This window comes from Epargyreus clarus, unplaced genomic scaffold, assembly GCF_041222505.1.
Source record: "Epargyreus clarus isolate Ecla_fem2 unplaced genomic scaffold, WU_Ecla_fem_2.2 ptg000016l, whole genome shotgun sequence".
In the NCBI taxonomy this organism is placed as follows: Eukaryota; Metazoa; Arthropoda; class Insecta; order Lepidoptera; family Hesperiidae; genus Epargyreus; species Epargyreus clarus.
The window spans coordinates 2,517,348-2,536,749 of NW_027332224.1; the positions used below are offsets into that span (position 1 = coordinate 2,517,348).

Sequence of the window (19,402 nt, forward strand, 5' to 3'; positions counted from 1 at the left end):
CTAACCAAAGATCGAAATTAGAAAATTTCTTTATACTAGACATTGTGAAATTTCTATCCTTGGTATAGGTAATGGATTGAATATTAATATCAGGCGTAAGAGGCATTTGCCCAACAGTGGTATTGTGAGCATGGATCACTAAGTCCACTGCTGGGAATCATGCCCCACTACACTACCCTAATTAGAGTTTGTAGATATTAATGTGTTATAGAGATTTTTGATTTTTTTTAATTCATTTTAAGTTAGAAATTATTTAATACTGGTATAAGTAGTGATATACGAAAAATATTGTAACTAAAAATATTGTATTAATTGTCTGTCATATAACTCAATTAATTAGTAGACCAAAATAAATAATTTTTGATTTTCTATTTTTCAGTTTAAGTATTTCCCAATTAGTATGTTTAATAAGACTATACTAAACAACATATTTTTATTTCATATGTAAGGTCTGTGGTAAGCGTCGTGTCCGTTGATTTTTTTTTAATTTTTGATGTGCTTTTACCGATGTGGTTTTATTTTTGGAGCAAATCAGCTTTCGGGAGCGTCCTTATTCGGCGCGGTGCAGTCTCCCATGGGCGCCTCCTTTGAAGGCTTTGCGTTTTTGCCCACGAATATTTCTACCTCCTGTAAACAAGAAAAATGTTATACTAATTAATATTACAAGTGCGAGTTTGTTTGTTATGTACATTTTCACAACTTAACTTTTTTTTATAATATAGGAGTAGCAGACGAGCATACAGTCAACCTGATGGTAAGTGGTAACTGACGTCCATGGACATCTGTAATCAACCCCAGATAGGATTAGATATGCCCACCTGAGGTCAGCCACAGATGTGCCGCTACCCCTGGAATATCTAATCCTATCTGGGATTGATTACAGGTGTCCATGGGCGGCAGTAGCCACTTACCATCAGGTGGACTGCATGCACGTCTGCTACTCAATTATAAAGAAAGATGTGGCGGTGGTGCCGCCGGAGTCGAACCACAAAGGGCTCTACCACCTTCAAAAGCAGCTCGGTGGAGGTAGAAGACTACCTATATAAGAATATCGGTATCGGTAAGATACCGATATAAGAATATCGGTATAAGAATATCGGTATCTTCTACTATTAATATATTTTTATTGTATACAACAGTGTGTTCACCTGGCTGCCCTCGATGCCCATGTCGTTGTCGTTCTCGCGGCTGCTGCTCGGCGCCGACGCGCGCGCGGCCAGCTGACGCTCACGAGCGACCCGTCTGGAAATAAACAATTCTATATCAACTAGTCGTCCCCGCGGCTTCGCCCGCATTTTAAAGAAATAATATGACATACATAAAACGGAAAATTTGTACCTGCATTGGAATGACAGTGGTGCCATCTGTCGAAAATTGGTCTTACCAACTCCCAAACCCTCGTGGGCTCTTGGACAACAACTTCGCTAAAGATCATCACTTGATCAAATGCATAGTTTCCGATTCTATAACTACTTACGTATTAAAAATTAATTAAAAAAAACCTTTTCCCACGGACTAAATTGTGAATCTGAACCATTCTCAAGTCCCCTTGAACACATACAACAAATTTCATCAAAATCAGTCCAGTCGTTTAGGAGGAGTTCAGTGATATACACTAGCGCATAAGAAATATATATATATATATATATATATATATATATATATATAAAGATTATTCTATATTTCTGTATCTAGAAAACTGAGGAAATTTAATAAATCAAGTAAATAACAGTTTAATAAAACTATTAAACCAAGTAAATTGAGCAAACACATTAAATCTTTAAATGGAAAAAATCAAAAACACACAATAGTCAATCTAGTAAACTCAGAAAACCTTTATAATCTAGTATAGTCCACGCCAAACTTCTAGTCCGCTCTGAAGTTTATACGTGTCAGAGAGCCAATGCGGTCGAACACAACTACAAGCATATAAAAAAGTAAGGGCATACTAACTGCGCGATGTGCCGTAAGGCGAGAGCGGGCAGCGGAGGGTGCCGGGGCCCGCGCTGTCTTCATCCCACTAATATCTAAAACTTGCTATTACGATGCGACTCGTTTATATATTCAGAGCGGACTAGCAATTTTGCGCGGACTATACTTCACAATCTAGTAAACCCACCTGCGGTGCTCCAGCATGGCCTTCCGTTCAGCCTCGCGCTTCTCAGCCGCGAGCCGCGCCTTCTCATTCTTCACCAACGGAGTAGCTCGAGCTCTTCCACGAGCGGGTGACGTCGTCGACACCGGCTTCGTTACCGGGGATGCTATCTGAAATGGAAATATTGCATATTGAACATTACGTCGAAATATATGATGGAGCAGACGTAGTTAAAAGAAAAATGTTGTTATGGAAGTTGATATTAAGTAAGTAGCTGTAGTACTCAAGGGTCAGCAAACCCGTGGTATACGATTTGCCTTCCTCTGGAGATCCTCTTACCATTTTCTTAAAAGAAAACCTATCGGCATCTATTGCTTAACAATAAGATTATAGGTATACCAGAAGTCCGGTAGATTTGAAGAAGTTCAGAAAGACTAGACCAATTTCGATTATATTAAACTAGTTATGAGCAGATCAGAAGACCAATAGTCATGTATTATTCAAAGATATTGGTAATGAGTAGACCAGAAGCTTCGTGGTCATAAATAATCTAGACAGACTTGAGATTACAAGGAGGCCAGAAGACAAGATGGTATATGTAGTCTATCAATTATGAGAAGACCAAAAAGACCGGTAATTTCGAGTAGACCAAAAGACCACCCACCTCTTGCCTCTTGCTAAAATATTGGTAATGAGTAGACCAAAAGACTCGTGTTCCATAATCCAGACAGCCTTGTGTTTGTGTTGTGTTTGTAATATAGACGAGAAGAGTACATTGTATGAGTAGACCTGTTTAGTCTACCAATGCAGACAGAATTAAAATTATGCAGTAGAACAGAAAAGTAAGTAGATCAAAAGACTAGATACTATAAGTGGACCTCTACAGGTCTTTTTCGTTGTTCATTGGCTACGAGAACACTAGAAAGACCGTTACTTTAAAGTAGACCAAAAGACCAGAGGATCTAATTCTAAACTCACCTCTTGCCCGATATTCTCCTTGAGAATCGCGATACCAAAGGTTCACAACTCACCTCTTACCAGTTATTCTCCTTGAGAATCGCGATACCAGAGATTCACAACTCACCTCTTGCCAGTTGTTCTGCTTGAGCGTGGCGATGTGCTGGAACAGCGCGTCCACGTTGCGCACCTGCAGGCACACCATGTCCCAGAAGCCGCACAGGTCCTCCACCGTCGTGGGGAAACGCTCGTCCAGCCGCTCGTTTATGTTGTTGTAGCAGAGGCCTGGAATTGAAGATAAGGGCTCGATTACAGTAGTAAGTCATGTGGAACTTTGAAGGTGGTGGAGTACTTTGTGGATCGACCCTGGAGGCACCACCGCTATACCTTTTTCTGTATAATAACAGCAGTGTTGAGAGTTGCTGTGTTCTGGTTTGAAGGGTGTGGTAAAAAAGACCTACTTATCTGAGGCGTTCCAACTTAGTCCTCAGAGGTAGCACGGCTCCTCTACAGCTAAGCTTAGGTAGGACTCTTTCTATTTTATCGGGGTTTAATTACAGATGTCCATGGTTCTTCAGATGGATTGCATGCAATGCATGCAATATTGTAAATTAAAAGAGAACATGGTTTAAATACAAAGAAACTTGCATCTATTTTTGTTTCATCTTATTTGTTAGATGATGCTCTGTTTTTAGTGGTGTTCAAAACTTACATGTACCGGCCATATCAACTTAGTCCTCAGAGCTTGTAAATCTTATGTGGCTAATCTCAGGTATGACTCCAAAACCTATTCAGGACTGCAGTTTCTTTCAAGAACATACTAAGCAGCTACTAAGGCAGAAGCATACTTAAGAAGTTTTAGACTTAGACCTCAGTTAAAAGATCTATAATATAACCAGTACCTTCAAATTGTTGCATCTTTTGCGTGGCCAAGAGCCGTGCTTTGCCCGACGCGGACCTCAGCAGACCTAGGACCTCCTCGCTTATATTTTCTTGGTTCTGAAAAACAAAAACACAAGAAATTAATAGCCTTCATACACCACTTACGTGCATAATTCATACAAGTAAATGAAATTATAGAATTGATAACCTAGTGGTTGAAACTTGGTTTCTGGATCGAGGGGTCCGAGGTTCATATCCCAGGCTTGTACCTCTGATGTTTCAGAGTTATGTGCATAATTAGAAATTAATTATCACTTGCTTTAACGGTGAAGGAAAACCTACCAAGGAAAACTGTATATCTGAATGATCTTTAAAAAAAATCTCAAAGGGATGTAAAGTCTACCAATACGCATTTGGCCATCCTTAGCAATGAATTTGTGGACGTCAGGTACGAATCTTATTGTAGCCGAAGTTAATTACAGATGTCTATTTATCTTCTGTTTTAACATTTGTATAAGTTTATAATTCCACATTCCTAACCTTTGATGATCCTTGAAGACAAACAATTCCATATTTCTGTATGTTATTGGATGGGAGGGCGGATAGCTTACTAATACAGTTTACAAAAATTTCCCTCACAACAAACTTGGAGCGTTTTATTAATAGTGCTATATTACACTGCTTAAGTAATGAAACAACATCTTGAATGAATATTTTGTTTACAAATACTAGCAAGGTCTTAATTTACAACAAAAGACCTTAGCCTTCAGTCAGGTCATTGTATCTAATCACTGGCTTTGAATGTTTAAGGATTCTAGAAACTATTATTGTGGTTTCAGGTATTTTAAGAACATTAAATATGAAGTTGATGAACTTTGTGGTTTGAACCAAAACAATGATTAACATTGCTCTTGTAAGAAATTGATGTGACCGTGGTGACATAACAGTCGCCTGAAGGGTCCAAATACATTTGTTCATACTAATGTCAATTATATAATATATTAAACAAGTGGGAACACACTGGTTTGAATTTGTGCACTCAAAAGGGTGGTCCGGGGTTCAAATCCCAGGCATGCACCTCACATATTTATATTATGTGGGTGTGTTAAGTATGTAGGTATGTTTATGCCATGGATACATATAAATACAAACACACAAACACCCAAAAGCAAAACAGATATCTCAATTAATCATTTAGATATCTGCCTGGCCGAGGATCGAACCCGGAACCATTTGCACATCCAACCGTTAGTTATGGTGACTGCTCCACGGGTCATATTAAATTTAATTCTAAACATATTTCTACTAATTTTTAAAAATATATTTATAAATTTATAAAAGAGTTAGCTTTGAATGTAGAATAGAAAGTATTGCATTGTTCTTGAGTAAACTAGTAAAAAACTAAATTACTTACTTGCAAAACCTCCAGCTCCTTTTCAGCGCTGACAGCGAGCGCGATCAGCCGTTCAGTCTCCTTCTTCTCCAAATCTATGAAGTAATGCGCATCCTTTACAACATCACCGTTCGCGTCGCCGTTCACACCGTTCACTTCCTTCACCACATCGCTAGTGTCGTTCAAACTTATCACAGATACACCGTTAGTCACTACGTCACACGCGGCACTCACTACCTCCTCAGTCTTCGCTGGTATTGGAATGTCATCTGGCTTTTGAGGCGACAGGTCCGACTTGAAGCTCTTCTTCGGGGAGAGTATCGGCAACTGAGCTCTGAACTCAGGTCGCAAGTGTCTTAAAACTGGTAGAACTGTCGCGTCGACTTCAGTCGGACTGGATAAGTTCTCGCTGTCGAAACTTTCGTTCGACTTCCGGGGCGACACCAGCCTGTCGTTGGGGCAGTTTAAGGATTTCTCTGTCAAAACTTTGGGGTCGTCATCCTCGCTCTGACTCTTCAACTTGTACCGCTTTTGGTTGAAAAAACCTTGCGCCAACGCGCCAGGCCCGTACAGTCTCTCCACGCGTTGCTGTATAAAACTCTTCATCGGACTCGTCAGTTTCTCACCGTTCTCTTTAGTGATTTCCACTCGCTTCGACACACCATTCGACGAGATGGTGTACGACTCCGAACTGAACCTGGTCTCTTTACCATTACTCGTGACAGTTTGCCTGAAATTCGTTTCAGAGTAGCTCGACTTGAACATTTCCTTCGCATTGTCGACCTCGTCCTTTTGATGGAGCATCGACGCCGCGAAATTCTTGCTCTCGCTGGATATGTACGGACGACTCGCGGTCGTCATGCTGGGGCCGAGGAAGTCGTTCTTCAGCTGTTTGTTCTCCGCCGCCATGTATGCATGCAACGGCGACGCTAGGTACGGATCGGTGTGCGCCTTGGAAGGCGCTTTTGGTGTCAAATCGGCACGGGTATCATGGGGCCCGAACGTCGGCACCAGCAGTTTGTTCGCGCTGACCGGAACTGGCACGAGTAGGGAAGTATTTTCACTTCTGTACTGATAGTTGTGTGTGATTGGTCTGATTGGAGACGCTTCCCTGCTTTTGTTTATGTCTTGGCGTAGCTTCGAGTCGTATGTTGTAAGATTGGTGTAGCCGTTGACTGAGCAAGCGAGGTTTAAGTAGCTGGGCTTCTTCTGTGGGATCTCGTCGCGTTTTTTGTGGTGCGATCGGGACCTATGACTGGCCGCGTCTATGTGTATCTTGGGCGGTGGTTTGAGCAAGTTGTCCGACTTCCTTGGGGTCGGTGTTTGGTCATCTGGCGTCCTGATGGGCGTGACCGGCGTGGGCTGGCCCAGGTAGCTCGGCTGGAGGTTGGACGCTGCTCGCTCCTGGATGCGCGAGGTGAAGTCCCGTATTCGGCTAGTCGTCGACGAGGGCGTCAGTAGGTTAAGGCTCCCAGATGTGGTATCTGGAAAGAGAATAAGAATTAATTAAATTTGGAAATAAAGATTTTCAATGTGGGGTTGGGCTCAAAAAATACATTGATATTATTTGGCTGACACACAGAAAACATACAAATGAGATTGAAGATGATGATATGGAAGACATTTAGTGCTGGAGATGCATATCTGCAGACATAGAGCGTATCAGACTCGTCTTGTGGCAGACAAAAATATATTCTGCTATACAGTGTGTTACGTTTGTGATATGCCCTTGTAAAATAGGATTTTACCTACCATTGTTTGTGCCTAACAAGTTCTATGTCTGTACATAATAACGAGGCAGAAAACGTATGTACAATTTTAGGTATATTTATAAAAGTATAGGTTTTCAGGTAAACAAGAAGTAGGTTTAATGACTATGATGAGTTTGTAAACTAAATGGATATAAAGTTACATATATTTACATGGACATATGAAAGAGAAATAAATGAACACAATAGGTATATAATATTTCAAAAAACTTACAAGAGAACATCAGAAAGTAATCGCACATATTTTTTCAAACATTAAAAAAATTGACACCGCACATTTTTTAATAACAAAAAATACATTCTCCGCTTAATATTACGACATAGTGAATTAATCGAACAGATTAGTGCTTTATCGATTTATCAAGGCCGGATAGATAATTATGTCTATTGGTGTAATCATTTTTTTATGATATGGTAGGAGCTCATTAACGTACCATTACTTTTATATTACGAGCATACAGTTCACCTGATGGTAAGTGGTTATTGCCGTCAATGGAGATCCGAAATCAATCCCAGAAAATATTAAATTCCTATCTGAGGTCTACCACGGATGCGCCGCTATTGCCGAGGACTAAATAAGAACGTCTTGGATAAGTATGTCTCCCTTACCACACCCTTCTAACCAGAACACAGCAGCGCTAACACTGCTATTATTAGGCAGAAATAGATATAGCGGTAATGTTTCCGAAGTCTTACACACACATATTTCTGCCTCATAACTGCAGTGTTAAACACTACCGTGTTCTGGTTTAAAGGGTGTGGTAAGGGAGACATACTTTTTCGAGGCATTCAGGCTTAGTCCTGTGCCGCGGTGCATCTGTGACCGACCTTAGGTAGGAATATCTAATCCTATTTGGGGTTGATTACTGATGTCCATGGGCGGCAGTAGCCACTTACCATCAGGTGGACAGCATGCTCGTCTGCTACTCCTATATTATAAAGTAAAATATAATCACAGAGGGTTCTACCACTTTCAAACAAACACAACCATTTCGCTTCATACAAATCTTAAACCCAACAATGATATCGCAGTGTGCGTACATGAATGAATGAATAATTAAACGGTATGCAAGTGTTGAATGTGTGCCAATTGTAACAATGGGGGCTAGTATGCGAAGATATGTTAATTTATTTACACTAACATACCATCGACACGTGATATCATCTGATACTTGTTATTCAGTATTTATGCTCTACATTATATTAAAATCAACCATATCACGAGCCTACTGAATGCGCTATTCGGCGAATAATTTGCTGTACAATGACAAATATGTAAACGCAGGGCACAAATACAGATGCTTTATTCGCGCCAAAAAGCAGATATTAAGCGGAGTACGGCAGAGTATTAGTGACAAGTTCCGAATATATCCGAGTAAGTTATTTACATACATGTATTCACGCATACTTGTCTTAATCCGCGAGTATTGCGTTAGGAGTAGTGGAAGAAGGTTGACCGCCTATTATCTACTATTTAACTACTATCTGCTAGTTTGAGTAACTGATAACTTTAGCCACTGAGTAGTGGTTAAAGCGACTGTGAAGTTACTTGACGCCTGTATAACATCGTACGCTTCCATACAGACGCGGCTTTATCAACTTTGCAATTGATTAAGCGTCAAAATGGTAGCCTACACAATTATCGCAGCCAATGAAAGGACAGCCGAAGAAAGTCAGAGATGAGAAGGCCAGATTGAAATGTAGAAAAAGGTTAGAGTAGTAAGTGCAAGTATGCATAAAGAGTCAAACTGGTTGAATCCTAATTAATCCTTCAATTGCCTCCTACGACACAGGAAGACAGTTAACTCTCTACACAGCTAAATAACACAGTATGTCACAATTCATGGTAATTCAGACCACTATTTTACTTAGATTTCTTATATACATATTGAAGTGTTTTTATTCTAATAGTTAAGATTATTCATTAATAAATATGCCCAAAGTATTATATTTAGTTTTATCCTTATCTTTAAAAATATATCACCAATTATATTAAATCTTTAATTTAGTGTATGCTTAAATATGTGTAAAGAAAAAGTTTATTTTAATTTATTCTTTTTTTCTATGAACTATTTTACTATTGTCTATTTAGAATATAGATTAACAGAATAAATTCTGTATTTACAGAACAACATTCGTTTTTTCCTCAAGAAAGATCACTAAACTATTATAATATATATAGTCTAAATATTACTGTGGTTAAAAAGTTACTCGGAATTCTCATCATAAATTTGTTACATTTGAGTGAGAACTCTATGCTTCTTCTCCATAAGGAACCTTGTGAAGTGGCGGTAAATATATTGACGTTAAAAAAGAGTTCTGTAAAAGAATTTATTTTGAAAAAAAGAATTGATTTATTTTTGAAAAAAAACATCAGTTAAACAGCTGGAAATCCATCCCTTGAGCCCAACTACTAATAAAACTGTACAAAGAATCAAACAGAAAACAGAAAGTATTTTTCAAAACAGATACATTCAAAATACAAGACATTATGAAGACACACTATAATTAAAAAATCTGATTTAGCAAAAAAGACAATAACAATTTTGATATAAATTAAAACAAAGTGCAAACTAATGAAGCAATCAAATCATATGTCTGTCTGTCTGAATTCCTTAATTAGTCCAGCTATTTCCTGCCAGATGTTACAATTGTTCGTAGTTGCAACATCTTTCACCATTATGGCAAATAGGAACTTTGCCTTTGGTTTCACTTGCTCTTAAAAATATAAAAATCGCTTTTTTATCCTCTTACATATTGTTTCTTATTATTTTTCTTTTGGTCCTTATTATTTTAAGTTTGTTCACACCACTTTTGTTATTTCAAGCAAATTCCAGAGGTTGGCTAGTATTTAATACTTTTTAGCTTGGTTCAATAAAGTATAAATAAATAGGTAAATACTCTGGAGATAACATTGGTTTTAATGTTTTTGTGTGAAATCCAAATCTTTTTTTTAAATAAAAATTGTCTAAGTTACTTCCATTTAGTAAAAATCTAAATTACAAACTACAAAATGATAGACACAATTTTTTTTATCTGTTATTTTAACATTACAGACAGATACTCCAATTTTATATATTCGAATAGATATCTATAGATGAGAAGATTAAAAATTAACATGTGGTAATTTATGTGTTTATTTTAAGATATGCTGATTTTAAATTTTTTATTTTAATTAGGACTATGTTGATTCAGCAATGGTATGTAAAATCTTGGACAGCTGTACTTATGCCATATATATTATACATATACCAGCTGACCCAGCAAACGTTGTTGCCATATAAATAAAAAAATGTTAAGGATGAACACAACCCTTATCACTTATCATTAGCAACCCATTATTGTCCCACTGCTGGGCACGGGTCTCCTCTCAGAATGAGAAGGATGAGGCCATAGTACACCGCGCTGGCCAAGTGTGTATTGGTAGACTTCACATACCTTTGAGATCTTTTTTTTTATATAAATCTCCCAGGTATGCAGGTTTCCTCACAATGTTTTCCTTCACCGTTTTTAGCAAGTGATAATTAATTTCTAATATGCACATAATTTCGAAAAATCAGAGGTGTGTGCCTGGGATTTGAACCTCGGACCGCTCGATCGAGTAGCCAAGTTTCTTAACCACTAGGCTATCACTGCCTTATCACTTAGGGGTATGAAAAATAGATAAAAGCCGATTTTCAGACCTACTGAATATACATATAAAAAAATTGGTGAAAATCGGTAAATCCATTTCAGAGGAGTACGGTAACTAACATTGTGACACGAGAATTTTATATATAAGATTACTGCCTCACAATAACAGTGTTTAGGGCTGCTGTGTTCTGGTTTGAAGGGTGCGGTAAGGGAGACATACTTATCTGAAACATTCCAATGTAGACCTCCAGGATATATACATATATATATATATACAGGGTGTCCCGTAAGTACCACGACAAACTTGGGGAGAACATAGGTGAGGGTCTGACCTCTCTGGGAAAAAAAAATTACCTTAATAAAAGTGTCACTGTTTTTGCACTATCAATTGTTTTAGATTTTTTGAGAAATTCAGCCCTCTTCATCTTCTTTCGTTAACTGCGTGTACAAATTTGGTGATGCAGTGTTTTTTTTTCTGTTAAATACTATCAGATAGTTGGTCTATCATACTGAAATGTAAATTGGTTAAAAGATGTAAAGGAACTATGAAAAAAATAGGGATATTTTTAGATTTTAATTTTTTTACTATTTTTCCCTCAACTTTGACTCGTAGCGGTGAAAAAAAAATGTACTGGACTATAAGTGTACGTTGCACCAAAAAATATGTCCAGTTAATAAAGATTTCAAAAAGGTACCACACTTACTATTTAAAGTTGAAAAAAAAAAGTTAAGGCCGTTTTTGCATGAAAGGGAGTGAAACCAACTAAAACGTAATGATCGAGTTCTTATTTAAATTACGGTTTCTACCGACTCACAACGTGTCAGGCAGTACTAAATCACATTATTACCTAGTTACACACTTAAAAATATCATTCTTCATTTGTAAAAAGACAATTTAGTAACTAACTAGCAAACAAAGTATTACAATTGATTAAGTCAATTTTTACCTACTTTGAACTGTCGTTTCGAAGTAAAACTTCGTACATGTATGTAATTTGAATGACAATACCATAATTTGACATCTTGGAACAGATCTGATGATGGAGCCAGCAGGTGCATGGTTCATTTCTTCGTAAATCCCTCGAATTTGGGCTAAATTGGTAAGAAATCTACTATCCATATCCTGGCTCCATCATCAGATCTGTTCCAAGATGTCAAATTATGGTATTGTCATTCAAATTACATACATGTACGAAGTTTTACTTCGAAACGACAGTTCAAAGTAGGTAAAAATTGACTTAATAAATTGTAATACTTTGTTTGCTAGTTAGTTACTAAATTGTCTTTTTACAAATGAAGAATGATATTTTTAAGTGTGTAACTAGGTAATAATGTGATTTAGTACTGCCTGACACGTTGTGAGTCGGTAGAAACCGTAATTTAAATAAAAACTCGATCATTACGATTTAGTTGGTTTCACTCCCTTTCATGCAAAAACAGCCTTAACTTTTTTTTTTCAACTTTAAATAGTAAGTGTGGTACCTTTTTGAAATCTTTATTAACTGGACATATTTTTTGGTGCAACGTACACTTATAGTCCAGTACATTTTTTTTTCACCGCTACGAGTCAAAGTTGAGGGAAAAATAGTAAAAAAATTAAAATCTAAAAATATCCCTATTTTTTTCATAGTTCCTTTACATCTTTTAACCAATTTACATTTCAGTATGATAGACCAACTATCTGATAGTATTTAACAGAAAAAAAAAACACTGCATCACCAAATTTGTACACGCAGTTAACGAAAGAAGATGAAGAGGGCTGAATTTCTCAAAAAATCTAAAACAATTGATAGTGCAAAAACAGTGACACTTTTACTAAGGTAATTTTTTTTTCCCAGAGAGGTCAGACCCTCACCTATGTTCTCCCCAAGTTTGTCGTGGTACTTACGGGACACCCTGTATATATATATATCGAAATATCAATTCATCATCATTATCATCATCAACCCATTAATGTCCCACTGCTTGGCATGGGTCTCCTCTCAGAATGAGAAGGATTAGGCCATAGTCCACCGTGCTGGCCAATCGGTAGACTTACATTACCTTTGAAAATTTTTTTTTGAACTCTGAGCTTTGAAACTCTATGCAGGTTTCCTCACAATCTTTTCCCTCACCATTTAATCGAGTGATAATTAATTTCTAATACACACATAACTATGAAAAATCAGATGTGTATGCCTAGGATCTGAACCTCGAACCCCTCAATCAAAAGGTAGAGTTTCTTAACCAATAGGCTATCACTGCTTTGTGAAATATCAATTATTAAGTGACAATCATTATTAATCATTACTAGGTGAAAGTCAGCTCGAATATATTATCTGACATAGATAACAACTGATTATAATGCAATGTCCTAAGCAACAATCTCGCTGCTTTTAACTTTGCAATATGCATTTATACTTTCTACACTTATAAGATTAAAAAACAGAAAATAGAAGCTTTTTTATAGAAATAAGCAGTGACTTTTTACATGTATTTTTTTTGTATCTGTATTGTGTGCATAAATAATAAATAACTAAATAAATGGATTCCGTGTTACGAGTGAAGTAGTACCCTACTAGTTAAGTTGGCTTCTCGAGGTGAGGATTCAAGTTTCGAATCCCAGGCATACACTTCTGATTTTTTGAAACTTAAATGTGTGTTCGAAATTAACATAGAAATGTTATTGGTGAAAATATAAAAGATGATGAAGGATTTTTATCGTGATAAAACACACACTGAGAGTTCTAACAAAAGTTTTCAAAGGTGTGTGAAGTGTATTAATTTGCACTTGGCTAGTATAGTGGCCTAAACCGTCTCCTAAGAGCTACATAAGCCCAGCAGTGGGACAGTAATGATCTAACAATGTGTTGCACGAGTCAACAACACAACAAAGTGGAGTACACTAACACCCATACCCTAAGTCTAGCTATAGTCCCAATTTATATTTTTATAATCTACCTAACTTAACAAGATGAGGCATTCAAACTTAGCCCAAAGCCTCAAGAGCAAAAGGACTTAAAGTAAAATTTCTCTCATATAAATATTATTGTAGTTGACCATGAGGACCATATCAAGATTGCATACTCATTGGCTAAAGGTAGAACAAAAGATTTTCTGAAATTTTGTTTCAATGTGTTCAATTACATAAGACTTTTTAGACATTCAAATACGTGATATAAAATGCGTAGATACACGTTATCCTTAAGTTATACAAACGGTAACTTAATACAGTATTTTTTTACGATATAACTCATGTAATTGCAACAATAAGATTTAAATTTAATGTGCCTACATGACTTATCGCATTAGTCATCTTAACAGGAACGCTATATAAAGACGCGAGAGTCAAGATCATACGGTACTCAGAATCACAGCAAAATTTCTCTATAAGTAAAACAAAAAAAATCTTAAGAAGGTAGTACCGCCGATCGTAACTTTAACGTAAATGAACGTAAAAACGACTCACCGGCCTCAAATGACACAACAAACACAAATTACACAACAATTACAGCATTTAACAATACATATAACAAATTATTTTCACACTTGGAATAATCTACACAAAATTTATGCATGACATCAAATCACAAACGTCAACCTTTTTATTTTTTCCAAAACGTCACTCCGCCGCCGGTTCTGCTAGTACCGTTCCGTTTCACGGTCGAGAGCGGATTTTCATTATTAATTCATTCACAGGACCGTTTAATATAACTTTTTGCATTTACGTAGCCGTAAAATAGCGTTATTAATTAACGTATTAACTCATTTAACTGTGCGTTCGCGTCAAGAGATTTGACGACAATGACCGAACTCGAATAGAAGTGCGTAGGCAGTGCCTTGCGAGTTGCGAGGTCGATATGATTTAGTTTGCATGTGTGCACGTTTTTCTTGCATTGTATGTGAATCTATGTGAATACTATAAAAGACCCAGTTATTTTTCGATCTATTAACTATTTTCTCATTTATAATAACATAAAAAAGTTAATTATGCATTTTTAACACGAGATCATCAATTTTAGTGTTATTTCAAAACAAAAACGACCTTCGACGTATTTCGCAATTCTTATGATTCAGTAGCAGTTTGACACACATTTTTTGCAATATGTTAAGTCTTGTAAATAGAATTCGTCAGACGTGTGAGAAACCTAAGCTTGCTTGACGACTACTTTGCAATATTTGCGAAACTTAGCAATATTGAATACCTACTCACTTTCCAACAACTTTGTAAAAATAATATTTTTTATTCGTTAAGTATTACATACCTACATACTATTTTCATAACAATGAAAAAGGCGGAATGAGATTATTATGTTTGTATAAAGAAAACCCATCCAATAGCAGATCTCGTATAAAGTTAAGAATAACAATAATAAAATAGTAATTTATAATAACGTGCCTGTTTCGATCCAATTAATACAAGGAAATAAATAGAAAATCGATTTGTGTTTAAGTTAATTAGTCACCCTACCCAAGGGCCAGTTATGGTAGGTCAGGATGGGGTGAGTATCCCCTTCTGCTTTGTAGAACACAATTACCATAATTTTATTATTGAAATTATGATTGATATTAATTTAATTGGTTTTTAACTACTAAATTAAATATTATATCGATTTTGTTTTTAAATATGAAAACGTGAAAATATTTTATGGCATTGCGTTTAAATTATTAATTATTTATGCGAAATTAGTGTGTGAAAATAAGGAAATCACTTTGTTGTTACGACTTTTTTATTATTGTCTTATTACGATGAAAAATATGTTATCCAAAAAGTTTTGCGAACTTTAAATACAAATAGTTGCGAAATATCACAGACAAAATGATCAGTCAGTTACAAGTTACTAAGCCCTTAAACTAAAGTATTTATTACTTCTGTGTAGTGAGCGTCCAAAATAATCTGTTAAACATTAACATTCGGGGCGAGATATGCTCATCTCGCCTTCTCCTTGAAAAATCTATTGCAATTTGGAAAATTGCCGTGACAGGAACCAGATGTTGTGTGAATTGGAACGTTTTGAAGATGTGTGAGTAATAAGAGAATCTATGGAAGTAAACATACTTGGACCAAGGACTAGGTTGCCAAAAAATGACAAGGTTTGTCGATTGGTTTCACCTGCGTTTAACAATTATCCACAGCACTTTCCCTACTCTTTTAGTATCGCTACTTGGATTCGAACCACTCTACCAAACGTATACTCTACTCTAAAAACGTATGTCGTATGTCACAGAGAGTTCAAGCTGGGAATGAATTATAGGCAAAATTAATCTCATTAGAAGACCTATCGAATTAAATAAGGTTTTTATGAAATCAGAAATTGGCGCGCACAAACCAAGAACTTATAATATCAGTTTTGATAGATTTATATTAAAAACTAGTAGTTAAAATAAGCTTCAATCAAAAACATCAATTTTAATGTATAACTTTTGAAACTAACTTTACCAATTATAAAAATATGGCCACACAATTTTATTATTTAGATCCAAAATTGGTGCAGTTACCTTCTTTTGGTAAAGACTAATTAGTCATTTGAATAACAAATACTTAACCAACTGTTTCTTAAATAAATAGAAATATTACATACACGTCGAATATTAATATTTATGCGAATATATTAAATTTGTTTATGCAATAATTTATTCAACTTTTTCTCTACGACGGTGCCCGCATAAACAATTAGAAGTGCGGTCTCGTAAACCAATTTGGTCCTATAACGGTTCATCCTTATTATGAAATAGTCTTACCACACAACTAAGTCGCATAGATAATATTACTAAAACTTATTGTGAGATATCAATATAAAACAAAAAATATAAATATAGTATATGTGTTCGCATTTTTCACGTAATTTAAGACAATGTTTATATATTTTTTGTTTCTTATGATAAGTTTTACTAACATAGGTTTTTAAGTACAATGCAAATCCTAACAAAATATGGACTATGTCTGAGTTAAATGGAAATAAATAAATAAAATATAAAAACAAAAAAATCCGCTGTTAACATATACTTGTTAATTTTATTAAAATAAGAAATTTTGTATCGACTTCATGATCGTGAAGACGCTTAAAATAATCAAGGGGCACGGCAGTGCGCCGCCAAGTCGTAATAATATTTTTCACAGGTTACATAAATATACGAAATAATCTTTTAGGTTGTTATTAATAATAATCAAAATATATTGTTAATAAATTTATAAGTATTATAATATCTAGCCATACATTAACGTAACGTAAAAAACCAGTTACAATGAAGCAAAATATAAGTTAAAAATGAAATGCAACACAGAGATCAAACTTTATAATGACAAAAATCATTGATGAATACTTGGCGGCAGAAAAAAACATAATAATATTCTAAAGATATTAATGATATGATACTATAAGCAACACAGTCACAGCACGAGACAGGAAAGAAAAGAAAACACAGACTACGTGATAAAAACAAATGATATTTATTATAAAAATAATAAATGATACCTATGTAGCAAGAGTTAAATAGAGATTTTAATACAAATTATAAATGTCGATATAAAAGAGAAAACAAGATATAATTATGATAAAAGTTAGTGAAGATTTTAAAAGTAAAGATTGTAAATGTTACGTTTAAAGTTATAATTATTAAAAGTCAAGAGATTATTAATGAAAGCAAAACTAACGAAATATTCATTAAAATTGATAAAACAATATATTTAATAAAAATAGTAATAACGATTAAAAGAATCACACACGTTTTTATAAGAAAAAGCTTTGCTTATTTTCAAATTAAGAGAAATATAACTCATAACAAAATAAATATTTCTAAATCAATAAAAAGATGTTAAAATAAACATGACAATAATAAAAATGATAACAAAACGATAGACAAACGATAAACTACATGAAAACATGCTGTTGACACGAAACACACACATTACTATTTACCTGAAAAATCTGTACTAGCGTCCACATCCAACGAGCAACTGCCTATGGAATCCACTGATTTATCCATCACTTTGACTATAAGCTTCTTTGAGCAGTCTTTCAATAAGTCAGCCTCCTTGACCTCAATCTCGTAGGCACCTATGCTATCCAAATCATTTTCTAAACTCCTCACGTCGTTTGATTTAGGCGAAACCGTCGAACTTGGGAGTTTAATATCAGTCTCATCAGTATTGATAGTCAGGATCGAGTCAGGCTTCAGAGTACCAGTTAGAGTGTCATTTTTATCCAGAATTAACGTACTCTGACTGGTGAAGTTGCTTCGTATAGGCTCAATGTATTCCACGTCGTCGTCATACACAAACAATTGATTGGAATGCCCGCTCGGTCCTTGTACGTCAGTGGCGTCAGCTGGGACCGCGTCCACTACCGTTTGTGACTTACAAAGGCTCTTATAGTAATGCTTTTCTAATTTCTCTAACTGTCGTCTAGTATTGGATTGTTTCTTCCGCACCGAATCTATTATAACGGGTAAGTTCAGAAGATCTGGCGTTTTCTCGCGATTCTGCGGCGGTATCTCTCGCCTGAAAAGTGGCGAATCATCGCTTTCTAGCTCGAATCGTTTATATTTTGAGGAGCAATAGTCATCTATTGATGACGTGTCAGACTTTTTGGAATCGAAAAACGTGTCTAGAGAGAAGAATGATTTCCGTTTCTTTTTAGGTTGACTTGCTTTCTCAAAATTTGGCGCGATGAACGGATCACCCGATTTGTACTGTTGGACGCAGATGTTACCCGTGTTTACGAGGGATTTTGGCCGTTTATCTTGTGGCAAACTGAGCGGTACTCTGTTAGTTTCGATTTTCCGCGAGTCTAAGCTTAGAGTTTTTCTGAATCTCTCGTTTAAATTCGCGAGCAAAAAGTGCCTGCGTTCAGTTGATTTTGGGGTAACGTTGTACGAGTTTTGTTTGCTGCTCGACGGTTGTGTGTCTGGAATGTGTTCCGTGTACTTGAATTCTATGTCATTCTCTGAAGTATCCCTATCAGTTCCGTAAGGCTCCGATGGGCAGAGAGACGACTGTCTCTGTTCTGGTCTGTGGAAAGAAAACGAGCCTCTGTTTGAAGAAGATTTGTTCCTATCACAGATGCAGCTCCCCACGCAGCTCAGCTTGATACACTTTCTTCTATCAGGTTCCACGGATATTTCATGACTGGGGTTTGGAATGTAAGTGTCCGGTCTGTGTTTGTGGACTAGGAGGTCTTGTCGTATCTTCTCCAATCTCTCGTCTCCATTGAGGCCTCTGGTGTATTTGGACTTTGGCGGGCGGAAGAATCGTATGGACCCAGACGAGTGGGGGTCGATGGACCGTCTCCGCACAAAGGACGGAGAGTCAGATATCTTGTTCACTCCCAGGAGGAGAACTGGTGACTTTTTATCCTCTTCATCGGGCAGGTCGCTGCAAAGAAGGCGCAAATTAAAATGAGATTGACATTGATAGTGATTTAGCTGTTTGGCAATTATTAATAAGGTTTTTGTATTATTGCTTTTGAAGTATTAAACGTTTTGATTTCAGTGAGATCAATATGGGTTTAAAATAAGCTATATATCTGGGATTAAGTTATATTATGGCTAATTTTAGAATTTGCCTAAATGTCGGGGCACATATTTGGGAGTATGCTTTAACTTAGCAGTTATTCAAAAGTGGTTCTTTTCAAAAAAATTAAAAACTTTTTCAAGGAACAAAACTGACTATAGCTTGCAGTCTCAGCGTTCATA

The 19,402-nt window shown here is 36.1% G+C and overlaps 1 protein-coding gene across 1 annotated transcript in view; it reads right to left on the reverse strand.

Moving 5' to 3' along the window:
• Positions 1-230: 230 nt before the first annotated feature.
• vlc (disks large-associated protein 2) overlaps positions 231-19,402 on the reverse strand; it is a 44,137-nt gene continuing 24,965 nt past the window's right edge. Inside the window, exons 2-8 of the mRNA XM_073081304.1 lie at positions 17,629-19,169; positions 5,349-6,811; positions 3,955-4,051; positions 3,180-3,337; positions 2,120-2,265; positions 1,149-1,242; positions 231-627 (exon numbers count right to left, since the gene is read on the reverse strand). Of these exons, the coding sequence (XP_072937405.1) occupies positions 532-627; positions 1,149-1,242; positions 2,120-2,265; positions 3,180-3,337; positions 3,955-4,051; positions 5,349-6,811; positions 17,629-19,169 (3,595 nt within the window). The 3' untranslated portion in view covers positions 231-531. The remainder of the gene's footprint in view (positions 628-1,148; positions 1,243-2,119; positions 2,266-3,179; positions 3,338-3,954; positions 4,052-5,348; positions 6,812-17,628; positions 19,170-19,402) is intronic.